The sequence below is a fragment of the Nerophis ophidion genome, linkage group LG16, assembly GCF_033978795.1.
Source record: "Nerophis ophidion isolate RoL-2023_Sa linkage group LG16, RoL_Noph_v1.0, whole genome shotgun sequence".
Taxonomy (NCBI): Eukaryota; Metazoa; Chordata; class Actinopteri; order Syngnathiformes; family Syngnathidae; genus Nerophis; species Nerophis ophidion.
Genome location: NC_084626.1, coordinates 13096036 through 13122293, shown reverse-complemented (window position 1 = coordinate 13122293; position 26258 = coordinate 13096036). Strand labels below are relative to the sequence as shown.

At 42.8% G+C, this 26258-nt stretch overlaps 1 protein-coding gene across 7 annotated transcripts in view; it reads left to right on the top strand.

Annotated features, from left to right (window-relative positions):
- erc2 (ELKS/RAB6-interacting/CAST family member 2) overlaps positions 1-26258 on the top strand; it is a 94960-nt gene that overhangs the window by 62428 nt on the left and 6274 nt on the right. For 4 of the 7 annotated variants that reach the window (XM_061874314.1, XM_061874312.1, XM_061874316.1 and 1 more), the window contains 7 exons: positions 4062-4187; positions 10409-10532; positions 10597-10757; positions 13571-13718; positions 13787-14413; positions 21350-21417; positions 21498-21626. In XM_061874314.1, the coding sequence (XP_061730298.1) occupies positions 4062-4187; positions 10409-10532; positions 10597-10757; positions 13571-13718; positions 13787-14413; positions 21350-21376 (1213 nt within the window). In that variant the 3' untranslated portion in view covers positions 21377-21417; positions 21498-21626. Of the gene's footprint in view, positions 1-4061; positions 4188-10408; positions 10533-10596; positions 10758-13110; positions 13719-13786; positions 14414-21349; positions 21418-21497; positions 21627-26258 lie in introns of those variants that run through there. The other 3 variants (XM_061874317.1, XM_061874313.1, XM_061874318.1) reach the window with 3 other exon arrangements.

Below are 26258 nucleotides of genomic sequence, written 5' to 3'. Positions count from 1 at the left end.
TAAGGGCAAGGAGAACTCAGACCCAGTGGGACGCCAGTGACAATGATGACTATGAGAACCTTGGAGAGGACCTCATATGTGGGCAACCCCCTCCCCCTAGGGGACCGAAAGCAATGGATGTCGAGCGGGTCTAACATGATACTGTGAAAGTTCAATCCATAGTGGCTCCAACACAGCCGCGAAAGTTCAGTTCAAAGCGGATCCAAGACAGCAGCGAGAGTCCCGTCCACAGGAAACCATCCCAAGCGGAGTCGGATCAGCAGCGCAGAGATGTCCCCAACCAATAAACAGGCGAGCGGTCCATCCTGGGTCCCGACGAGCGGTCCATCCTGAGTCCCGACTCTGAACAGCCAGTACTTCATCCATGGCCATCGGAAAAGATCCCGAGCCCGGGATTGAACCCCAGACTACTCAGGAGGCAGACGCGCAAACCCTTCTCCCACCGTGAAGCCCAACAGCAGTTTCTTTTATTCAAAAAATTTGGGCTCATTTTTATACTTAGCAAACTCATCCCGATGGCCGGTTAAAACCTGTTCAGCCTGCAGCTGTACGTTTGAAACCCCTGTTTTAAATGCATTCTAACTCATAAATAAGTGTAAATAAAAGTCTGCTTACAATGGAGCCAATGGGAGCTCCTCTATTCCACCCATGAAGCCCTTTAAAATACATCCAAAAAGGGCCAACAATACTCCATTTACATTTTGTGACTTGAATATTAGCTAAGTATTATTTATATTGTATTATAAGCGCTAACGCAGACTAACTATTTATAGCAGCGCCGTGATCAGAGGGAGGTCACTTGCTTGTGTGGCTATGTGTACATCATCGGCTGGTGAGCTGCTTTCTTACCTCAGAGCTCGTGAAAGTTTATTTTAGATCATTAATAATACCTCTCACCTTGATAGTACAAGGATGAGGACATAACCCGATAAGTTGGTCAACTTTGGCATCAAATTTTTAGACTTGGAGATGACGAGAAAGACATGAAGTCGCTTGGTCTGCGCTTGGTGCCAGCCATCTTTTTTCTTCGTGAGGAATATAGTTATTCTTCATCTGAACATCCTAACAGTCGGTATCCTACTGGACAGCCGACATTGTACAGTATGTGGTATGTAGTTATGTTTGCTGAAGTGAGTAGTAATCAGTGATGTTGTCGAAGGAAAAAGCGAACATTGAAAAGCATTTGTGAAATGAATGCACCTCTGTATGCCTAAAATGAGCAAAATACAAAAATATTACGTGTTATCATAAATGTGCCTGTTACTACATTACATATATACTTACAGCGCGTATATAAAACCTTATGGAGGTTTTTGTATTCCATAAGAATTGTGAATGATAGGCAAAATAAAAATAAAATAATGCAGTTTCCCTTTAATATATTTTGATTGTGGTTGTAGTCAGCATGTTAATGTCTTCTTTTCAGTTGCATTAAAGAATATAACACCTTTTTGACGTGCGCAATTGGACATGTCTGAAAACGACTAGGAATACGTTTTTTTGTATATTTCTTCCATTGTATTGTATTTTTTACCGATTCACTTTCTATTACTGCACATATATTCCAGGGGGAAGCTAATGTGTAATAACAGATACATTACTCTGGAATCAAAAATAAAGAAACAAATAAAATAAAATGTATAGACACACTGGACAGTAATGAATACATTTAAAATAATACATTTATATTTGCTGGATATATGATACTCAATTTAACTATAATTTAAATAAATAGTAAATAATGTAATAATTAATACATTATTGAAATTATAATTTATGTAAGAGGTAACACAGTACAACAAATCTAAATGTATGAATTCCAACAACAGAGTAATGATAAATATAATAAGTGCAGTTTTTAACAAAATTGCAAAAAAAAAAAAAAAACAAGGCACTCTCTTCTTCAGTTAAAATGCCTCTATGTGTCCCTATTCCAAAGGGTCCATTTTTATAACCTTTTCACTTTTTTGAGGCCCTAGCAGTGTTTCTCTTGAACCTTTTTTGATTACTTTTCAAAATCAGATTGTAATGAATCAAGATTAATCACAGTAAATGACTTGCTTGCATTTTAATTTATTGAAAAAAATAGCCAAATTTTTTTAAACAAACGTAATGTGAAAATGTCTTGCATGGACATTTTAAAAAAAAAGAAGTTTTTTTCGGAATTCATATTATTTATTTGCTTAAAACTTTTTCACAGTATTACCTCAAGTTCCATACCCGGTTAACGCAGTTGTTCTCAAATTTGCGGTGCCAAGGACGTGTGACACGGGGGACGTGCTTTATCAGTATCATGCAGTATCATGCTTCAAACCTCACTTTGTAAAGCTGTGCACTATAACATGTGCTCATCTAGCCATTATTCTTAATTTCCTTTTTTGATTTGATAAATCATCACAAATTATTTTATTCATTTTGGTTTTGTAGGTTAAAGTTTTTTATATATTATGCAGGGAGGATACGTTTTCTGTTTAATTTGAATTTATTATTTATTGAGTTGATTTAATTAAAATGTTCAGTATTAAAGTGGCTCTAGTTGGCCAAAAATATTTTTTATAGTTTAAATAAATATTACTGTTTTGGATTTAAGGCAAATTGATGTACTTTAAATATTTTCTGTTACAAACGAAATAACTTTGATGATAGTCATTCCAGTATTTATTTATTTTTCTATTTCCTTCTTTTTTTTCTTCTTTTTTTATGTTTACAAGGATCCAATTTTGTGCAGAGTTTTAATTATAAAAAATGTTTAGACAAATGATACCCTCTATAGCTGAGAGTGGAGGGGTGCAAAATGTTCGCTTCTTCCTGGGGAGGGTGTAACAGAAAATAATTAAGAAGCACTGGGTTAAAGTTAAAGTACCACACTCGGTGTGGTGAAATTACCCTCTGCATTTGACCCACTCCCTTGTTCCACCTCCCTGGAGGTGAGGAAAGCAGTGAGCTGCAGCGGTGGCTGCGCTCGGGAATCATTTTGGTGATTTAACCCCCATTCCGTAAAGGAGCATGTGCAGTCAAAATAAATTGGGTGATTAGTCTGCGTTGATACATACTTAATGCGGTATTTTTAGATACTACTGATAAACTCATGGACTGGTAGCACTGCTAATTTATTGGAGAATTAAGCTAGCACTAGCTAACTTTATTACTAGTATGAAAACAAGAGACATTACCTTTTTTCGCTATTTAAAAACAACATTCCTTAATCTAAACTTGTACAATTACATTACTGCCTCAGAAACTAAGATATTAAATTGTTCACATTAAACTTACAGGAGGTGCTCTACTATGCACAGAGATCAATTGATACTGGAAGCAATATGAAAACAAGACGTGAATTTGCGTGACATCATACAAACCGGGCGTACAGCCCTTAACACACCTTTTTTTCGTTATCATTAAAAGACACAAAGACTTTTACAAATTAAAATGGAAGAAGAGAAACATATTTAAACATTCAAAAAAGTATTTCTCGCAAGTAGCCAGAGCAATATTATATAACATGTCTTCTGCCAATTGTTTATAGTGTGGCTATTTATTTATATTATGAAATGTTTTACATAAAGCTTAGTTATAAGTGTGTATGAGTAATTTTTGAGCACATTCAATGATACTGTGAAAATAATGATAACCGTGATCATTTTGGTGACAAAATGACCGATATATGTAATTTTCATATTGTCACATCCCTAATTCTTACCTTACTAAGTGGGCAGTGAGTGTATTGTTAGTTCTGTGCTCCTTATTTCATCCTGTTGCTTTACAAGCTGTATGTCAAGTATGTACTTTTGTCTCTTGCGTACTCATGCTGCTTGTTGATTGGTTGTACAAATGATGTTTAATGGTGTTGTTTTTATTGAACAGCAAAAGAGTCAACATCTCACACACTTCATGTAGTTGTTCGTGAGTGGATTAACAGTCTTCTTCTTTGCCATTCTTACCTCCTTTCTCTTCTCCCTTTTCTGCCTTCTCAATGACCTCTCCCTTGCTTCATTTTCCACCACCCTTCACCTCACCATCATCATCATCATCCTTCCCCCCGTATGATTGATCCGTCTCAGCCCCCTTCCTTCCTCTGCCTTTCGCCCTACCCTTCGTCCGGGTGGCAAAGCCCCCCCTGACCCGCTCCCCGCTGTGTCCGCCGCCCCCCAGCAGATAGGGGGCATGGTGTGGGACTTCCTGGGAAAGTGAGTGCCCTGCCCTGGCACTCGAGCTCGGTGGTCTGTGATCGGCGGATGTTTGTGTCAGAGTCGATGTCCACGGTCACGTGACGCAAACATCCTTGCATTCGTTTTTTTCTCCAAACAATTTCACTGTTTCATTCAGGAGTGCAAACTATTTCTTACAGGTAGGGAGAGCGTAACAACTTAATTGTCAACTTTGCATAATTGGCACATTTGCAAAAAGTTAGTCTAAAGCAAGAAAATCAATACATATACAGTACAGGCCAAAAATGTGGACACACCTCCTCATTCAATGTGTTTTCTTTATTTTCATGACTTAGCTTCAAGCACACCTATGAAGTGAAAACCATTTCAGGTGACAACCTCTTGAAGCTCATCGAATGTCAAGAGTGTACAAAATGCTAATCAGAGCAAAGGGTGGCTATTTTGTAAAAACTAGAATATAAAACATGTTTTCAGTTATTTCACCTTTTTTTGTTAAGTACATAACTTCACATGTGTTCATTCATAGTTTTGATGCCTTCAGTGACAATCTACAATGTAAATAGTCATGAAAATAAAGAAAACGCATTGAATTAGAATTTGTGTCCAAACTTTTGGTCGGTACTGTATACTGTCAAAAGTTCCAAGATAGGTACATATCAGTCAAGTCTGAGAACCACCTGTTCTAACCGTGAATCCGTTATTTGACGGTGCTAGGAACAGACAGCGATGTCTTTCCTGCCATGTTGTACGTGCAGTGTATCTTTGTTTAAAGAAACAAAAAAATACAACAAGCACAGTTCTATTTTTTGCCAGCCCTGTAGCTTTGATTACATTAGGGAAAACTGTCTGTCGCTTCAAATTACACTTTAATTCCGGCTTGTTCAGCTGCTTTGTATGGGACTTTTATATACCTGGCTAACATGCTGGTAATGTAATGTTTTTTTTTTTTTTTACAACTTACAACTTTTTTTACTACTTTGCCTATGTATCAGCCTTCCCGGTAAGGTTTATTCAGGTGTACTGGAGAGGAGGTTACGCCGGATAGTCGAACCTCGGATTCAGGAGGAACAGTGTGGTTTTCGTCCTGGTCGTGGAACTGTGGACCAGCTCTATACTCTCGGCAGGGTTGTTGAGGGTGCATGGGAGTTTGCCCAACCAGTCTACATGTGCTTTGTGGACTTGGAGAAGGCATTCGACTGTGTCCCTCGGGAAGTCCTGCAGGGAGTGCTCAGAGAGTATGGGGTATCGGAATGTCTTATTGTGGCGGTCCGCTCCCTGTACGATCAGTGTCAGAGCTTGGTCCGCATTGCCGGCAGTAAGTCGAACACATTTCCAGTGAGGGTGAAGGCTGTCCTTTGTCACCGATTCTGTTCATAACTTTTATGGACAGAATTTCTAGGGGCAGTCAAGGCGTTGAGGGGTTATGGTTTGGTGGCTGCGGGATTAGGTCTCTGCTTTTTGCAGACGATGTGGTCCTGATGGCTTCATCTGGCCGTGAACTTCACCTCTCACTGGATCGGTTCTTAGCCGAGTATGAAGCGACTGGGATGAGAATCAGCACCTCCAAGTCCGAGTCCATGGTTCTCGCCCGGAAAAGGGTGGAGTGCCATCTCCGGGTTGGGGAAGAGACCCTTCCTCAAGTGGAGGAGTTCAAATACCTAGGAGTCTTGTTCACGAACGAGGGAAGAGTGGATCGTGAGATCGACAGGCGGATCGATGCGGCGTCTTCAGTAATGCGGACGTTGTATCGTTCCGTTGTGGTGAAAAAGGAGCTGAGCCGGAAGGCAAAGCTCTCAATTTACCGGTCGATCTACGTTCCCATCCTCACCTACGGTCATGAGCTTTGGGTCATGACCGAAAGGACAAGATCACGGGTACAAGCGGCCGAAATGAGTTTCCTCCGCCGGGTGGCGGGGCTCTCCCTTAGAGATAGGGTGAGAAGCTCTGCCATCCGAGAGGAGCTCAAAGTAAAGCTGCTGCTCCTCCACATCGAGAGAAGCCAGATGAGGTGGTTTGGGCATCTGGTCAGGATGCCACACGAACGCCTCCCCAGGGAGATGTTTAGGGCACGTCCAACTGGTAGGAGGCCTTAGGGAAGACCCAGGACACATTGGACGAAGTGGCTGGGGTGAGGGAAGTCTGGGCTTCCCTGCTTAGGCGACCCGACCTCGGATAAGCGGAAGAAGATGGATGGATGGATGGGCTATATATCAATTTGCATAATTGCACACACGGAGGTGTGTTGATTAATCATGTGTCTCTGATGTGTACATAATTCATATTAATAAAAAAATATTTATTCAAATAGTTACCCTGCATCACTTAAAGCATGTAGAAATGTGCATACGCAAGCCATGAAGTTGGCGCGAGGCACCGCACATTTCCATGTTCAGTTTATTCTTGATACATCTCAACTTTGCAATGAAAAAGGGCTTATACCAGGTTTTTGTGATTACCAACGTTTAATACATGAGGCCCTAAGTGCGTTAGAATGTATCAATGAGCAAAGACGGGCTGCCTCAAAGACATGAATATATGGGAAACACTGAATGTGCTTGCTTTACAGCTTGAACTAGTGTTCTACTGAAAATGTATTAGTTTCAGTCTAATAAATTTGCCAATGAGAACGGCATGTTTATTGTACTCCAAATTTACTGATTACCCTTTAATGAGTTTCATGACAACATAAAAGTTTTGGTACAAACCTCGTGAGATTTAAGTTCCCCAGGAATCTTTCCTATCAATTATACCAATATCTTCTGAATAATTGTGTCCTTGAAAGAGTTTGGTGCAAATGAACTTGATGTTTGGGATGAACAAGAACGCCTTGCAAATAGCAACCTTTTCCCAAAAGATGTCATGGCTGCAAAAATGAGGCAACAATTTCTTCCATTTTCCCTTCCTGTGTGACAACAATGAGGAGGGATCCCGATACTTTTGTCAGCAGATAACAATAACATAACACTTAGCGGAGAGGCTGTTCGTACCCCGAGGTACCACTGTATTTATCAACTTAAATTTTACCAAAAGCTTGTTAAATATACTTTTATACGAGCCCCATTGTGACAGGCACACTTGCATCTTACTCATTTCCTTGTGCTTTTGTTGCATGATTGTATTTCTGTTTCAGCAAATGAGCAATAGTGGTATAGCAAATGCACCAGAGTGTGTTTGAAGTGCGAGTTATTTATGTTAAAAAATGTTTGACACATGTGCATGCATGTTTATTGTATGCATCCCTGTTTCATTCCCCTGACTCTTCTGCCCCAGTAACATCACCCACTCTCTTCACCATGTGCTGCCCACCTCCCTGATTACCCCCATCATTGTCCTGCCGAGCATTGCCCTAGCAGACATTAAGGGCAATGCTCGGCTCAGTGTCCCGCATGAATATCCAGATCCAGGTTGCTCAATGAGTTGGGTGCTCTTGTATGTGTGGTCCTGACTCAAATGTGGGGGGTGCTGTCCGACTAACCCTGCATCCCTAACTGGTTCTCTTCTCCCCAGCTCCTCCCGTCTGGCTCGCTTGTTGACTTCCCTTTCTCTGCTCCCTAACTCTTCTTTCCCTCTTCTTTGACCTGGCTGAACTCTGCCTGTCTGACTGCATGTCTGCCATCCTCGGGCTTGGCAGCAGATGCTCAAAAATCAGGGTTTTCAGGGAAAAGTGCATCCTGCATTGGCCGGGCACTGATACTGGCACAGATTTAGTCCTCAGTGTTGTTTGACTATGAACTTAAACCCTTTTTCCACCAAGTAATACAGCTGAGTTCACTTTTGTTGTTGTTTCCACTGTCAGAAGGTACCAACATAGATGATCCATAACCAGTCGAGAGGCACGCTAACATTTCCAGAAACTAACCACAGTAATTAAGTGGAGGAATTTTTACACAATTACAAAACAACACCTTTTTTTTGTCAACATACGCATGTATAAAAAGATTAAAAGCAGAAACTTCTTTGTATCAGACATGCAATAGAACATTTTAAAATAGTGCAAACAGATAAAGAAATGAATAAGGACTATACAGCTACATACACAATATGGATGTTAAATTTAAAACAGTTCTTTGGTCTCTTTAACTTTTTTTGTGACATTCTCCAGTCTAAAAGTATCAAGAAAGCAAACTTTAAAAAAACAACCAAAAAACTTTTGAACTGCCCAGTTACATAAGCCAGTTTTAGAGGGCTGTTTCATGTAAATTAATCACCAGCCTCTACTATAGTAGCCAGCGGGGATTTAAAGGGGGAACAGCACTTTTTTGTTAAATTTTGCTAATCATTCACAATCATTATGAGAGGCGAGAAGACAAAAATGTTTTTTTTTTTTTTTGCATTCTAACATGTAAAAATTGTCTTGATTTCTGTGGCTAGCAAATAAGCTAATGGGAGTAATCAATTTTACCTTGAATTCACTTTAAAAATGCATTCAAAAATCTTCAACAATAATTAATTTACATTACGTAACCTGTATAATAACCAAGCAGTAGCGATATTGTTAATGTGAGAGCAAACAATGAAGAACTCTTTTTCTAGCGTACTAACACATTGGCCTGCTACGGTATTAGCCCTAAAAGATAACTTTGGGAAGAGATAAGTTAGCTTCAATGTCAGCACGAAAAGCGTTTAAGTTTTTAATGCACAACACACTACAATAGGACACCTATCTGTACTGACTAAAAAGCATAAACAGTATCTGTTAAGTATTAGCTAGCCAGACAGCATAGTCTGTCTGTCATGATACACGCATGATGTGCTGCATGATCAATATAATAATAATAATAATAATGGATTAGATTTATATCGTGCTTTTCTATTGTTAGATACTCAAAGCGCTCACAAAGAAGTGGGAACCCATCATTCATTCACACTTGGTGGTGGTAAGCTACATCTGTAGCCACAGCTGCCCTGGGGTAGACTGACGGAAGCGTGGCTGCCAGTTAGCGCCTACGGCCCTCCGACCACCACCTATCATTCATTCATCATTCATTCACCAGTGTGAACGGCACAGGGGGCAAGGGTGAAGTGTCCTGCCCAAGGACACAACGGCAGCGATTTGGATGTAAATAGGCGGGGAGCAAACCTGCAACCCTCAGGTTTCTGGCTTGGCCGCTCTACCCACTACACCATGCCGCCCCTAACATGTGACTCACTCAAAGGACAGTTGTCTGTTTGCTTCTGCTGGCCGCCGACGTTTTTTCTGGTTTATTTGGGTAAGCACACCATTTATGTCGAAATAGCTTGGCTTCAAATTCCTCATTTGCAGTTTTGAGTCACTTTCACATCAATCTATCAGCCTCCGTCTGCTCCAACATCACACCCTTCCTTCGTGTTAGCTTTGAGAAGCAGCAGTTCATTCTCCGTATATTTAGCTTCAAAATTAGAATCCTCATTTGTCCAAAAATACTTGTCTTCGTTGTTTTTTAGCAAATCTGCCATGATTAGAAGGCGCATACACCTTTGTTTCAGGAAGTAGGACACAGTTGTTGCCAGAAGTTGGAAGTGTGCTGCTATGGAAACGGATACAAATGCACGAATAAATTAGTTACAGCAATGATCAAAATGACTGAAATACGGTAAATATTGTATATAGTACATTACACGGCTCCGATATTAATATCACATTGGAAGACAAATGTAATAATATATTTAAGTATATTTCAACTTTTGACATGGTTTTGCTGATTTAAAATGAACAAATCCGTGGTTTGGTAGAAGAGTTTAGTTCTGTTCTTACCCTTGGTTGAAGATACACTGATACAAACTGATACTGCTTGGTGGAAACATGACTCGGGTATGTTTTCTCTTTTATGTGATTATGTTGTGGTTTTAATGTTTTGTCTTTATTTATTTTTTTTTCATTTCATTCCTGGCTTCCAATGTCTTTCCTACTTGTCCTATCACCCCTTCTTCTCTTCTACCATTCCCTCCCCTCGTCTGCAGTCTGGCTCCCAGGTATGTAGCATCCTTGCCCCCTTCCCTTCCCATTCTAACTCTGCTGCTGTAACGTAATGTAAGTGTTTTCACATAATTAACATATTAACATGAAGTCATCAGTTTTCATGATTGACACCATTCAAGAACTAACTGTATTTCAAATGTGCCTAACCGTTACACTGCTTGGTTGTGCTTCATGGTTTGGTATGACATCGTTTTACCTTTTTTAAACACTCCAAGGATGTACTTCTTGGTAGATAATGATTGATTTGGGATGTCAAGCTTAAGGGTGTGTGCTTTTACAGACAAGGAGGCAAAGAGCAGACCAAGAAGGGCCAGAACATCAAACTAGGACCCCAAGGGGACAAGAAAGGCTTGGGACATGACGCACGTAAGGACAGCACTTTGGACGGCGGCCATCATTCAAAGGTGGGTTTCAACATACCCTCGCTGCAGCACGGTCCACTGTTGCTTAAACCCATCTGTCACTCAGCTAGAGGAGCTGATGAACACCCTGGAGAGGACGAGGCAGGAGTTGGATTCCACCAAGCAGCGTCTCTCGTCCACGCAGCAGTCCCTGCAAGAGCGGGACAGTCACCTGACCAACATGAGGCAAGAGCGAAGGAAACAGCTGGAAGAGATTTTAGAGATGAAGTGAGTAATTAAATTCATGCATACCTCTGGCTGTGTCTTTGGGATGGCTGGAGAAACATCAGTGCAGATGTAGCATCCCCTGTTTGTACACTTGGTCAGCATTCTGTAGGCCCTTAATCAATTTTGGGGTTTCGGCAGGTGTAAATGCACGTTAAGTATCAAAGTGATTGATTGATCAGGATTCAGTTATGACCTGCAAATAAATTCAAAGTTCGATCCTGCGCTCAGGATCTTTCTGTGTGGAGATTGCATGTTCTACCCGTGACTGTGTGGGTTCCTTCCGGGTACTCCGGCTTCCTCCCACCTCAAAGACATGCACCTGGGGATAGATAGATAGATAGATAGATAGATATATAGATGGATGGATAGATATATAGATAGATGGATAGATAGTACATTATTTATTCCTTCAGGAGAGTTCCTTCAAAAAAATTAACATTTTCAGCACAATCCCATTCAAGATCAGACAAACATTACAGGGAGACAGAACAGAATCGCTGACGGGTCTGCCGACTTCCGGCGCCCCCTACAAAAAAGGTGAGATACAGGTGAACAAGGGGGGGAATGGGAGAAAAAAATAAAATATTAAAAAAATAAAAAAAAAGGATAGGTTGATTGGCAACACTAAAATTGGCCCAAGTGTGTGAATGTGAGTGTGAATGTTGTCTGTCTATCTGTGTTGGCCCTGTGATGAGGTAGCGACTTGCCTAGGGTGCGCCCCGCCTTCCGCCCAGATGCAGCTGAGCTAGGCTCCGGCACCCCCTTTGACCCCGAAAGGGATAAGCGGTAGAAAATGGATGGATCGATATATATATAGTACTTTATTGATTCCTTCAGGAGAGTTCCCTCAGGAAATTTTAAATTCCAACTGCAGTGTACTGAGTTCAGATCGAATGTAATAAGTAAAAAGTAAATCATGGGGGTATAAATGGAAACTAAATAGAAAAATATTACATTAAGAATACAAATAAAAAGCAAAAATGAGAATAAAAATATAACAGTAAAATAAGAATATAACAAGAGAAAATAGGCAGTAGTGATTATGTTATGAAAAAGTATTGCACTGTTATTGTTTTGCATCCCCTGTCATCCAAGTATGGATGGATGAGTGGATGGATGGATGGATGGATGGATAGATCTCAAGGGATGCACGTATCGATTGGGAACCAATCAGTATTCGCCAGTTTCTGTGATCACAAAAGCCGATTCACTCTGGCTGATACTTTATTTTTGCACAGTGTGGAGCCGCTCTCCTAGTTAATAATCATCACTACTATATAACGGCAAATAAACTCAATTTCTTACAAGTAATATTATCACTGCAGACAATAAATCAAAACACAGAGAAAGCAAGCAGCAGGTGAAAGCCATGGTAAACACCAAGATGAGAAATGAAAGGAGACCAGAAAATAAGTGCTCACTAAAGTTTTTATAAGTTAAGACAAATCACGTTACAGCAGAAAGTACACGTTTTTATCATGAAAATATCAAGTAGATTAATAAGAGTTAAAGAGAGTATAATGTTGTGCTTTTCTCATGTTTAGCCACCAGGTGTGCACATTAGAGGAGGACTTAAATGTTGAAAACTAAATCATTTAAATGAGTGGTAGTTTTTACTTTTGTTTGGTTATTGTGTACTATTGACATTGTTTTGCTCAAACAGTTGTATGTAATAAAATGGAATAAGGAACTTGTTTAAATGTTGTTGATATTGTTACACTGTCAATAGCATCCATCCATCCATTTCCCACCGCTTATTCCCTTTCGGGGTCGCGGGGGGCACTGGCGCCTATCTCAGCTACAATCGGGCGGAAGGCGGTGTACACCCTGGACATGTCGCCACCTCATCGCAGGGCCAACGCAGATAGACAGACAACATTCACACTCACATTCACACACTAGGGCCGATTTAGTGTTGCCAATCAACCTATCCCCAGGTGCATGTCTTTGGAAGTGGGAGGAAGCCGGAGTACCCGGAGGGAACCCACGCAGTCACGGGGAGAACATGCAAACTCCACCCAGAAAGATCCCGAGCCCGGGATTTAACCCAGGACTGCAGGACCTTCGTATTGTGAGGCAGACGCACTAACCCCTCTTCCACCGTGAAGCCCACTGTCACTAGCACTTAATATAAATACATTTACAAGTTTATGTGATCGGTATCGCTGATCTCACTCATTTATGATCGGTATCGGGCTCAGCATCCTTAAACCACTGATCGAAACACTCCTAGCAATCTTGCTTTTCTTTGTACTGTCAGTCAGTAAGTTAAAGGACCACTGCTAGTCACACACACACAAGGTGTCATGAAATTACCCTCTGCATTTGACCCATCCCCTTGTTCCATCCCCAGGGAGGTGAGGGGAGCAGTGAGCAGTAGTGGTGGCCGCGCTCGAGAATCATTTTGGTGATGTAACCTCCAATTCCAACCCTTGATGCTGAGTGCCAAGCAGGGAAGCAATGGGTCATATTTTTACAGTCTTTGGTATGACTCGGCCGGGGTTATAAACAACTATTGTGGCGCCCCCTGTGGGTTGTGGTGAAAATGCTTTGGAAGACATGCCACATGAAATACGTCTTCCTCAATGTTGTATATTTTACTGGACAACTGATGGACAGTTAGCTGCCAAAGTGTCCATAGGTGTTAATAGAAGTAAGAATGTGTGTTTGTTTGTATTTTAGGATTGACCAGAGACCAGTCTTTGGTGTACTCTGTTTTTCACCAAGAGACAGCTGGGTTCGGCTTCAGCTTACCAGAAACCCTATAAATACTATAGAAATGTCTTTATGTCAAATATGATGCACTTTTTCAGACAACAAGCTCTGCTGGCTGCCATCAGTGAGAAAGATGCTAATATTGCACTGCTGGAACTGTCTGCCTCCAACAAGAAAAAGACCCAAGAGGAGGTGGTTGCCCTCAAAAGGGAGCGAGACAAACTGATGCACCAACTTAAACAGCATGTCAGTACTGCAACACAATAAAATACTTTCACACATATGACACTAATACTTACACACTTATCCCACAGACTCAAAGCAGAATGAAGCTGATTGCTGACAACTATGAGGATGAACAATACCACCTCCATGGTCCACACCACGCCCAGCCCCAGGCCCCTCAGCCTCAGACTCAATACCCCCACCCGCCCCATGGCCAGCAGGTCTCGTACGCACACGGCCCTCACATGCAGCACCCACAGGCCACCCCGCAGCACCCTCACCCACAGCAGCAGCAACTTCAGTACCCTCACAGTCAACACCCGCAGCAGCACCCTCAACCGCCTCCCCAGCACCCACAGCATCAACAGCATCCACGCCCCCCACAGCCCCAACATCCACACCAACAGCACCTCCAGCATCCCCCGCAGCACCCGCACGGGCATCCTCCGCCACAGCACCCGCATCCCCAGCATCCTCAGCATCCACATGGGCCTCCTCAACAGGGGCCTCACCCTCAACATCCGCATCCCCAACATCCCCAGCACCCTCAGCACCCTCAGCACCCTCAGCACCCTCAACATCCCCAGCATCCCCAACATCCCCAGCACCCCCAGGCCCCACACCACGGCCAGCATCCACGCCACCCGTCGCCTCATCATCGTGGAGGGCCGGGCAGAGGACCCCCACACGCTGGCCACCGCCCTTCCCCAGACCAGGTTAGATGTCTCTCATATGAATTGTCTTATTAAGTGCTTGTCTACCTGCGTGGGGACTTTGACTTCTAACATTACAATAGTTTGTTCCTCTCACTTAGTTAAATAAGTACTAATAATTAGAGGTGTTTTGATCCGATAGCAGGGGCCATAGAGGTCGGGTGCGATGTGAACTGGGCGGCACCCAGAGGCAGGGCACTTGGTGGTCTGATCCTCGGCTACATAAGCTAGCTCTTGGGACGTGGAACGTCACCTCGCTGGGGGGGAAGGAGCCTGACCTAGTGCGCGAAGTGGAGAGGTTCCAGCTAGATATAGTCGGACTCACTTCGACACACAGCAAGGGCTCTGGAACCAGTTCTCTTGAGAGGGGCTGGACTCTCTTCCACTCTGGCGTTGCCGGCAGTGAGATGCAACGAACTGGGGTGGCAATTCTTGTTTCCCTCCGGCTCAAAGCCAGCACGTTGTAGTTCAACCCGGTGAACGAGAGGGTAGCCTCCCTCCGCCTTCAGGTGGGGGGACGGGTCCTGACTGTTTTTTGTGCTTACGCGCCAAACAGCAGCCCAGAGTACCCACCCTTTTTGGATTCACTCGAGAGAGTACTCGAGAGTGCTCCCCCGGGTGATTCCCTCGTTCTACTGTGGGACTTCAACGCTCATGTTGGCAACGACAGTGCAACCTGGAGAGGCGTGATTGGGAAGAATGGCCGCCCGGATCTGAACCCGAGTAGTGTTTTGTTATTGGACTTTTGTGCTCATCACAGAATGTCCATAACAAACACCATGTTCAAACATAAGGGTGTCCATATGTGCACTTGGCACCAGGACACCCTAGGCCGCAGTTCCATGATCGACTTTGTAGTTGTGTCATCGGATTTGCGGTCTCGTGTTTTGGACACTTGAGTGAAGAGAGGGGCGGAGCTTTCTACCGATCACCACCTGGTATTGAGTTGGCTACGATGGTGGGGGAGGATGCCGGACAGACCTGGCAGGCCCAAATGCATTGTGAGGGTTTGCTGGGAGCGTCTGGCAGAGTCCCCTGTCAGAGAGAGTTTCAATTCCCACCTCTGGAAAAACTTTGAACATGTCACGAGGGAGGCGCTGGACATTGAGTCCGAGTGGACCATGTTCCGTACCTCTATTGTCGAGGCAGCCGATTGGAACTGTTGCCGCAAGGTGGTTGGTGCCTGTCATGGCGGTAATCCTAGAGCCCGTTGGTGTACACCAGCGGTGAGGGATGCCGTCGAGCTGAAGAAAGAGTCCTATCGAGCTCTTTTGGCTCATAGAATTCTGGAGGCAGCAGACAGGTACCGACAGGCCAAGCGTGTGCGGCTTCAGCAGTCGCGGAGGCAAAAACTTGGACATGGGAGGAGTTTGGGGAAGCCATGGAAAACGATTCTGGACCACCATCCGCCGCCTCAGGAAAGGGAAACAGTGCAGTGTCAACACTGTGTATGGTGGAGATGGTGTTCTGCTGACCTCGACTGCGGATGTTGTGGATGGGTGGAGGGAATACTTTGAAGACCTCCTCAATCCTACCAGCACGTCTTCCTATGAGGAAGCAGTGCCTGGGGACTCTGTGGTGGGCTCTCCTATTTCTGGGGCTGAGGTTGCCGAGGTAGTTAAAAAGCTCCTCGGTGAATGAGATTTGCCCGGAGTTCCTTAAGGCTCTGGTTGCTGTGGGGCTGTTTTGGTTGACAAGACTATGCAACATCGCGTGGACATCGGGCCCGGTACCTTTGGATTGGCAGACCGGGGTGGTGGTTCCTCTCTTTAAGAATGGGAACCGAAGGGTGTTTTCCAACTGTCGTGGGATCACACTCCTCAGCCTTCCCGGTAGGGTCTATTCAGGTGTACTGGAGAGGAGGCTACGCCGGATAGTCGAACCTCGGATTCAGGAGGAACAGTGTGGTTTTCGTCCTGGTCGTGGAACTGTGGACCGGCTCTGTGCTCTCGGCTGGGTCTTTGGGGGTGCGTGGGAGTTTGCCCAACCAGTCAACATGTGCTTTGTGGACTTGGAGAAGGCATTCGACCGTCTACCTGGGGAAGTCCTGCAGGGAGTGCTCAGAGAGTATGGGGTATCGGACTGTCTTATTGTGGCGGTCCGCTCCCTGTACGATCAGTGTCAGAGCTTGGTCCACATTGTCGGCAGTAAGTCGGACCCGTTTTCAGTGAGGGTTGGACTCTGCCAAGGCTGCCCTTTGTCACCGATTCTGTACATAGCTTTTATGGACAGAATTTCTAGGCGCAGTCAGGGCGTTGAGAGTATCTGGTTTGGTGGCTGCAGGATTAGATCTCTGCTATTTGCAAATGATGTGGTCCTGCTGGCTTCATCTGGCCAAGATCTTCAACTCTCACTGGATCGTTTCGCAGCCGAGTGTGAAGCGACTGGGATGAGAATCAGCACCTCCAATTCCGAGTCCATGGTTCTCACCCGGAAAAGGGTGGAGTGCAATCTCCGGGTTGGGGAGGAGATCTTGCCCCAAGTGGAGGACTTCAAGTACGTCGGAGTCTTGTTCACGAGTGAGGGAAGAGTGGATCGTGAGATCGACAGGCGGATCAGTGCGGCGTCTTCAGTAATGCGGACGCTGTATCGATCCGTTGTGGTGAAGAAGGAACTAAGCCAGAAAGCAAAGCTCTCAATTTACCGGTCGATTTACGTTCCCATCCTCACCTATGGTCATGAGCTTTGGGTCATGACCGAAAGGACAAGATCACGGGTACAAGCGGCCGAAATGAGTTTCCTCCGCCGGGTGGCGGGGCTCTCCCTTAGAGATAGGGTGAGGAGCTCTGCCATCCGGGAGGAACTCAAAGTAAAGCCGCTGCTCCTCCACATCGAGAGGAGCCAGATGATGTGGTTCGGGCTACTGGTCAGGATGCCACCCGAACGCCTCCCTAGGGAGGTGTTTCGGGCACGTCCGTAGGAGGCCACGGGGAAGACCCAGGACACGTTGGGAAGACTATATCTTCCGGCTGGCCTGGGAACGCCTCGCGATCCCCCGGGAAGAGCTGGACAAAGTGGCTGGGGAAAGGGACGTCTGGGCATCCCTGCTTAGACTGCTGCCCCCGCGACCCGACCTCGGATGAGCGGAATAAGGTGGATGGATGGAATTTTCCTGAAGGAACTCCCCTGAAGGAATAAATAAAGTACTATCTATCTATCTATTAGAAAGAATCCCATAACAATTTTGTCCGCATCATTCAATTTGCTGCGTCATGAGCTTAAACTTAATGAATTGTGGCCACCTGGTGTACAAAACAATTACCACTAAATTTTAAGTTCTGAATTGATTAATTACGATTCGATTCGATTCAGTCTACACTTAAATAAACAAAATGTCTCAATTCAAAATACATTTGTACTTTGTCATTTGCTTCATTAGAAAAAAATTAGGATAGCTTGAATTTCCTTCAAAGTCTCAAAAGTGCAATTTGTAAAATAGGAAAGAAATTGCAAGTGAAAGTGTAATTGTATTGCATGGTATTGTTGCTTCAAGAGCAAATGATCACAGTTAATATGTAAGCTACAGCGCTTCACTGTTTCCACATTTTGTTACAGCCTTATTCCAAAATGGATACACACAATACCCCATAATGACAATGTGAAACGTTTTATTGTTTTTACTTTGTGAACTAAATAAAAACTAAAAACAATCACATGTACATAAGTATTCACAGTCTTTGATGCACCTTTGCTCGTAATTACAGCCTCAAGTATTTTTGAATATAATGCCACAAGTTTGGCACACCTATCTTTAGGCAGTTTCCCTCCATTCCTCTTTGCAACCCCTCTCAAGCTACATTAGATTGGATCGGAAGCGTTGGTTTTCATCCAGGATGTCTGTTTATATTACTGCATTCATCATAGTCTAGTCAGGGAGGTGACCAAGAATCCGATGGTCACTCTGTCAGAGCTACAGCATTCTTCTGTGGAGGAATGGGCAACCATCTCTGCAGTAATCCACCAGTCAGGCCTTTATAGTAGAGTGGCCATAAGGAAGTCATTTCTTAGTAAAAAGTTTGCACCTGAAAGACTCTCAGACCATGATAAGCAAAATGATATGGTCTGATGAGACAAACCTTAAACTCTTTGGCGTGAATGCCAGACGTTATATCAGACGTCATGTTTGGAGGAAACCAGGTACCACTCATCACCAGGCCAATACCATCCCTTCAGTGAAGTATGATGGTGGCAGAATCAATCAATCAATCAATGTTTATTTATATAGCCCTAAATCACAAATGTCTCAAAGGACTGTACAAACCATTACGACTATGACATCCTCGGAAGAACACACAAAAGGGAGAGGAAAACTCACACCCAGTGGGCAGGGAGAATTCACATCCAGTGGGACACCAGTGACAATGCTGACTATGAGAAACCTTGGAGTGGACCTCAGAAGTGGGCAACCCCCCCCCCCCCCCCCCCTAGGGGACCGAAAGCAATGGATGTCGAGCGGGTCTAACATGATACTGTGAAAGTTCAATCCACAGTGGCTCCAACACAGCCGCGAGAGTTCAGTTCAAAGCGGATCCAAGACAGCAGCGAGAGTCCCGTCCACAGGAAACCATCCCAAGCGGAGGCGGATCAGCAGCGTAGAGATGTCCCCAACCGATACACAGGCGAGCGGTCCATCCTGGGTCCTGACGAGCGATCCATCCTGGGTCTCTACTCTGGACAGCCAGTACTTCATCCATGGTCATCGGACCGGAACCCCTCCACAAGGGAGGGGGGGACATAGGAGAAAATAGAAAAGAAGCGGCAGATCAACTGGTCTAAAAAGGAGGTCTATTTAAAGGCTAGAGTATACAGATGAGTTTTAAGGTGAGACTTGAAGCATGCTGTGGGGATGTTTTTCAGCGGCAGGAAGTGGAAGACTAGTCAGGATAGAAAGAAAGATGAATGTGGCACTGTACAGACACATTCTGGATGAAAACCAACACTTCCCACCCAATCTGATCTAGTTTGAGAGGTTCTGCAAAGAGAAATGAGTGAAACTGCCTATAGATAGATGTGCCAAGCTGGTGGCTTTGTATTCAAAAAGACTTGAGGCTGTAGTTGCTTCCAAAAGTGTGTCAACAAAATATTAGGAAACTGCTGTGAATACTTATCTTCACGTGATTTAAAAAAATATGTTTTAATTTTGAATACATTTGTAAAACGAAAATAAAAACTTTTCACATTGTCGTCATGGGGTATTGTCTGTATAATTTTGAGGACAAACATTAATTAATTACATTTTGGAATTAGGCTGTAAAAAAACAAAATGTGGAAAAAGTGAAGCGCTGGATGCTTTCCGGATGCGCTGAATTTTTCAGGGGTCCTATTTTTCAGTCATACAGAATGTAAGGCACAACAATTATATTGTGAACGTCGGAAGAGTGCAGTTGGTTTTTCTGGTGCACGTGACTCTGCTGTCTATGTGTGAGATGATCATGTAAACAAAAGTACCTGACATTTTGATCTTACAAGATTAAGTTACAAAAATAACCAACAATAATAACAATTTTGGTCACATATTTACGTTTCATGGTCATAACTTGACATGTTAGTACAGCTGGAGCAGCCATACATCTTTGCCAACAAAAGTTGCATTGGCTTCTCTTACTCCTTATAAATAAAAAATAACAGCCGCGGTCTCTGATTATCATCAGGACAAAAAAAATTGTCATTTAACAGTTATGGCTGATAGCAACGTCGTGAGGTGTTTTTTATTAACTCCAAAAAAAGTTTGTCTAGCTCTGCATGCTCGTTAAAATGCTACTACTCAGCTGTTGGTGTAGACCAGACCTGGGAATCAAACGGCCCGCGGGCCACATGTGGCCCATGAATATGTTCAATCCGGCCCGCCGGACGTTCTACATAATTTTTTTGACCTTTAACATCAAAATTGTAGCCGCCATTATGATGTGCAGTGCTGCTTTTAAAGTACCGTAAGTCTTGAACTATAGAAGGTATTTCAATGGTTGCAATCTGCGCTTTTGGGTGTTATAGGAGTTGTTACAGTCATCTATGTCACAGTAGCTCAGACAAGGAACAAAACAGAGTGGGCAGGGATTGTTTTCAGAGCAGCCAGCCCCAAACACATGCCAGAAACAGATGCGGAAGCAGATTTTTACAACACTTTTCTGCATAAAATTGATAATATATCATATTGCAGGTGTTAATTACACTTTACATTCATATTTTGCTGTTTGTTACATTTTTGTTGTGTTTTGCTTGAATGTAAAAGATGTCAATCGAGGAGCTGGTCTGAGAAGTAAAAGAGGAGCGATGTTCATAAGTTGTTAATATTCAGTGTTTTATTGTTTGTAGTTAGTATTGTAAATCCCACTTTCTTTCAATTTGGGTGTTGTAATCAGTAAAATACTGTAAAATTCCATTCCGTTTGTGGTCTTTCATAAGTTTTTTAGAACTCTATCAGACATTGTGACCAGAGGTATTAGTGTTCCGGAAAAAACGGACCCAAACACACGTACTGTAAAGCAGATTTTTACAGCTAATTGTGTACATATAATTCATACACACACATACACATTGGCCCCCCAGAATCTCTCAATGTGGTCCCCGGGTCAAAATATCTGCCCAGCTCTGGTGTAAACATAATGTGAGGTATTTGTCAGACTGTTGTTTATAATCCACTCATCAGCGCTATCAATGCTGGCTGAGCAGTTTGCCCCTAACAGTATTCCAACATTGGTTGTGTTGCTGCTGTGTTGTGCAATATACTTGCAGATAAATGCCCATGTGGTCAAGGAGAGAGCATTTGGAATAACTTTCTCATGCACGCCAAATTAGTATTAGAGTTACAGAGAAAACAGCATGCTTCCTCTCTAAATCAGTTATAATTAGAGTATTTCTGTACAGGTTTCACATACAGATTTGCAGTATGATAATGATTCTTGTTGATTTCTCCCCCCAATGCTTCTCGTCCAACAATAGGACGACGAGGAAGGCATTTGGGCGTAATCCTTACTATGACAACCAAAGTTCCAACATTGTTTGGAGAGGTGAGATGAAATTGTTAGCTTTTCAATTCTTTCCACTTCGCTGTTCCGTCGCTGACCTTAGTTGTGTTGTTGTGGACCAGATGATTCAGTCACTGCTGGGGGAGCGCAGCCACACAAAGAAACATGAGACCACCCACCAAACATTTGTTACCTGCACTCGCCAAAGGAACTTTTTTTTTTTTTTTTTTTTTTTGTGTGTTTGAAGGGGAGAAGACTGTGCAAAGTCCAGCTCGGAGACTGACTGAAGAGCAGGTACAATGAGGCCGTTACCATGTTTTGACCATTGAAAAGACACAATCTAATGCAAAAACATGTATACAAACTAATCATTGAGCAATTTAAAACATATAAAGTTGTTATTGGGGTTTTTAGGAGTTGTGATAGGATTTTTATGACAGTACATCTTCAGGAACAATACTGTAGAAAGTATATGTTACAGTAGTCAATGTACAGGTCGTATAGCCACTGAAAATGAGTCCACGCACAATTATTAATATCTAGCAATACAAGCGAGTAGCAAGATGTTTATGAGGCTGCATGAGTGCTGCCAGCACTAGGAAGCTGCGGTTCATTGAGGGAAGTTTTAAAAGGTACTGTGGCATCTTGAAGCAAAAGCCGGGCAGCACGACAGTCTTTCAACATAATGAAGATGATAGAGTAGACAATAATGTCTCCTCCACACCTAAACACGGTATGGCACCTGTGAGAGAACAGATTCCAGTAACATTTAGACACAACTTACACTTATAACTGGTCTGAACATAATTGTGCTTGTTTTTTTTTTCAGCATTTCTAGCATGTTCTGCTTCAGATTGCTATGTCTGAATTTATATTGTCCTTTCAGTGGACCACAGCTCGCCAGTGTCGTCATTACTTATGCAAGCTACAAGACTATTTAACATTGAAGTAACCTACAGATTGTTTTTGGCGTGCTCTGGTTAAAAATGCCTTGTCAGAATTTATATTTTCCCTTCAGTGAACCGCAGCTTGTCAGTGTCCACAGCACTCATGCATGCTACCACACAATTCAGGTAATTAAATTGCCTAAATATAATTGTATTTGCTTCAAGCATTGAGGGATGCGCTGCTTCAGAATGTCATGTCAGAATTCACATTTTCCCTTAATTGAGTGTGTGTGCCTCACAATACAAAGGTCCTGAGTTCGATCCTGGGCTCGGGATCTTTATGTGTGGAGTTTGCATGTTCTCCCCGTGACTGCGTGGGTTCCCTCCGGGGACTCCGGCTTCATCCTGCCTCCAAAGACATGCACCTTGGGATAGGTTGATTGGCAACACTAAATTGCCCCTAGTGTGTGAATGTGAGCGTGAATGTTGTCTGTCTATCTGTGTTGGCCTTGTGATGAGGTGGCGACTTGTCCAGGGTGTACCCCGGCTTCCGCCCGTATGCAGCTGAGTTCGGCTCCAGCAGCCCCCGCAACCTCGAACGGGACTAGCGGTAGGAAATGGATGGATGAACCACTGCACTTCAGTGTCGGCAGCACCCAAGCGCGCAACTACACAATTTAGACATTAAACTGGCCTAAACATTACTTTATTTGTTTCAGAAATGTTGGCATGCTTAGCTTCAAAATGTCTTGTCAGAATTCATATCTTCCCTTCAGTGAACCACAGCTTGCCAGTGTCGACACACTACCACACAATTTAGACAATTACCCTGCTTGAATCTAATTGTGCTTGTTTCAAGCATTGTGTGATGCTTTGCTTTAGAAAGTCATGTTAGAATCCAGATTTTCCAATAATTGAACCACTGCTCTCTAAAGTCAGCAGCACCCATGCGCGCCACAACACAATTTTGACATTAAACTTGCTTTAACATTAATTTACTTTTTTCAGAAATGTTGGCATGCTTTGCTTCAAAATGTCTTGTCAGAATTTATATTTTATCCACAGTGAAGCACGGACATGGCAGCACTCATGCATGCTAACATAACTTGCCACAACATAAATTAGCTTGTATATAGCTACTCTATTTCGACATGCTCTGCTTCATGTCAGAAATAATATGTTCCCCTCGGTGAACCACGTCTCGCCAGCGCTGGAAGCACTTATGCACGGCACCTTACAACTTGAACAATTACATTTCAGAAACATCCTTTTAATGGTTTCAGAAATTTCAGCATGTTCACCTTGAAAACTTTTATTTTCCCTTACAACTGAGCACAAGCTTGCCCGTGTCAGTAGCACTCATGGACACTACCACACAATTTACGCATTTAACCTGCTCAAACATCATTGTACTTGTTTCAAGCATTTTGGCATGCTATGCTTTAGAGCATGGAGTGTCAAAGTCAAGGCATTATCTACTGCCCCCGGGATTATATTTGATTAGTATTACAACCAGCCTGCAGGCCACAGCCACCTGCTGCTGTTTTGCAGGCATCAATACTCCATCAGTGTTGGCACTTGGAATTTTCAAAATGGGGTCCCACCTTTTTGTAACCGTTTTGAAAACAAATAATAAATGTATGCATCATCCTGTTATATCCCACATTCTGTATTGTGTTTTGGAAAAAGGTTGTCATAAACGTTACTTAATCCTTAAAAAAAATAACACAAAAGAAAAAAATGATTTATACATATGTACGAAACCCGTTTCCATTCGAGTTGGGAAGTTGTATTAGATGTAAATATAAACGCAATGCAATGATTTGCAAATCCTTTTCAACCCATATTCAATTGAATGCACCACAAAGACAAGATATTTGATGTTCAAACTCATAAACTTATTTTTTTTTTTTTTTGCAAATAATAATTAACTTAGAATTTCATGGCTGCAACACGTGCCAAAGTAGTTTGGAAAGGGCATGTTCACCACTGTGTTACATCACCTTTTCTTTTAACAACACTCAATAAACGTTTGGGAACTGAGGAAACTAATTGTTGAAGCTTTGAAAGTGGAATTCTTTCCCATTCTTGTTTTATGTAGAGCTTCAGTTGTTCAACAGTCCGGGGTCTCCGCTGTCGTATTTTCGACTTCATAATGCTCCACACATTTTTGATGGGAGACAGGTCTGGACTGCAGCCGGGCTAGGAAAGTACACACATTCTTTTTTTACGAAGCCACGCTGTTGTAACACGTGCTGAATGTGGCTTAGCAATGTCTTGCTGAAAAGAGCGGGGGTGTCCATGAAAAAGACGCCGCCTAGATGGCAGCATATGTTGTTCCAAAACCTGTATGTACCTTTCAGCATTAATGGTGCCTTCACAGATGTGTAAGTTACCCATGCCTTGGGCACTAATGCACCCCCATACCATCACAGATGCTGGCTTTTGAACTTTGCGTCTATAACAGTCTGGATGGTTCGCTTCGACTTTGGTACGGATGACACAATGTCGAATATTTCCAAAAACAATTTGAAATGTGGACTCATCAGACCACAGAACACTTTTCCACTTTGCATCAATTCATCTTAGATGATCTCAGGCCCAGAGAAGCCAGCGGCGTTTCTGGATGTTGTTGATAAATGGCTTTCCCTTTGCATAGTAGAGCTTTAACTTGCACTTACAGATGCAGCGACAAACTGTGTTAAGTGATAGTGGTTTTCTAAAGTCTTCCTGAGCCCATGTGGTGATATCCTTTAGAGATTGATGTCGGTTTTTGATACAGTGCCGCTTGAGGGATCAAAGTTCACGGTCATTCAATGTTGGTTTCCGGCCATGCTGCTTATGTGGAGTGATTTCTCCAGATTCTCTGAGCCTTTTGATGATATTATGGACCATAGCTGTTGAAATCCCTAAATTTCTTGCAATTGCACTTTGAGAAACGTTGTTCTTAAACTGTTTAAGTATTTGCTCAAGCAGTTGTGGAAAAAGGGGTGAGCATTTTTTGGGAAGCTGTTTTTATACCCAATCATGGCACTCACCTGTTCCCAATTAGCCTGCACACCTGTGAGATGTTCCAAATAAGTGTTTGATGAGCACTCCTCAACTTTATCAGTATTTATTGCCACCTTTCCCAACTTCTTTGTCATGTGTTGCTGGCATCAAATTCTAAATTTGATGATAATTTGTAACAACAAAAAAATGTTTATCAGTTTTAACATCAAATATGTTGTCTTTGTAGCATATTCAACTGAATATGGGTTGAAAATGATTTGCAAATCATTGTATTCCGTTTATATTTACATCTAATACAATTTCCCAAGTCTTATGGCAACGGAGTTTGTAAATGTATTCAGTTATAAACATTAATTCACTTTCTTCTTTCCTTCACGGATCTAAACTTTACTGGTGCTGGTATTTTTTTCTATATTTTTATTGTAATATATTCAGAATGTGTTTGTTCTATTTTTGGCCAAAGTAAGACAAAGAAAACAATCTGAAGTGTTATTTATTTTTTAGTTTTAATGCCATGATTTTAATATTCCTGCCCGCGTCTGCACAGACTTTCCTCCATGCGGCCCCTGAGCCAAAATTAGTTTGAAACCCCTGTTTTAGAGTGTCGTGTCAGAATTTATCATTTGCCCTTCAGTCAACCACATCTCTCCAGTGCTGGAAGCCCTCACGCCACCTCAAAATGTAGACAATTAAATTGTGGAAACATCAGTAACATTTTTTCCCAGCATGTTTTGCTTCAAAAATGTCTTGTCAGAATTCCTATTTTCCCTTCAGTGGACCACAGGTTGTCAGTGTTGTCAGCACTCATGCACACTAGCACTTGACTGTAGTCACAATAATCTTGCTACTCACTATTACTGCCAGTTTTTATAGACAACAGAGTTTGTGTGTTGACTTATTTTCAGTGGGCAGTAAATCTTTACTGCTATACAAGCTACACGCTGACTACTCTATTCAGGTATTGATATAATAAAGTGCTTTTTC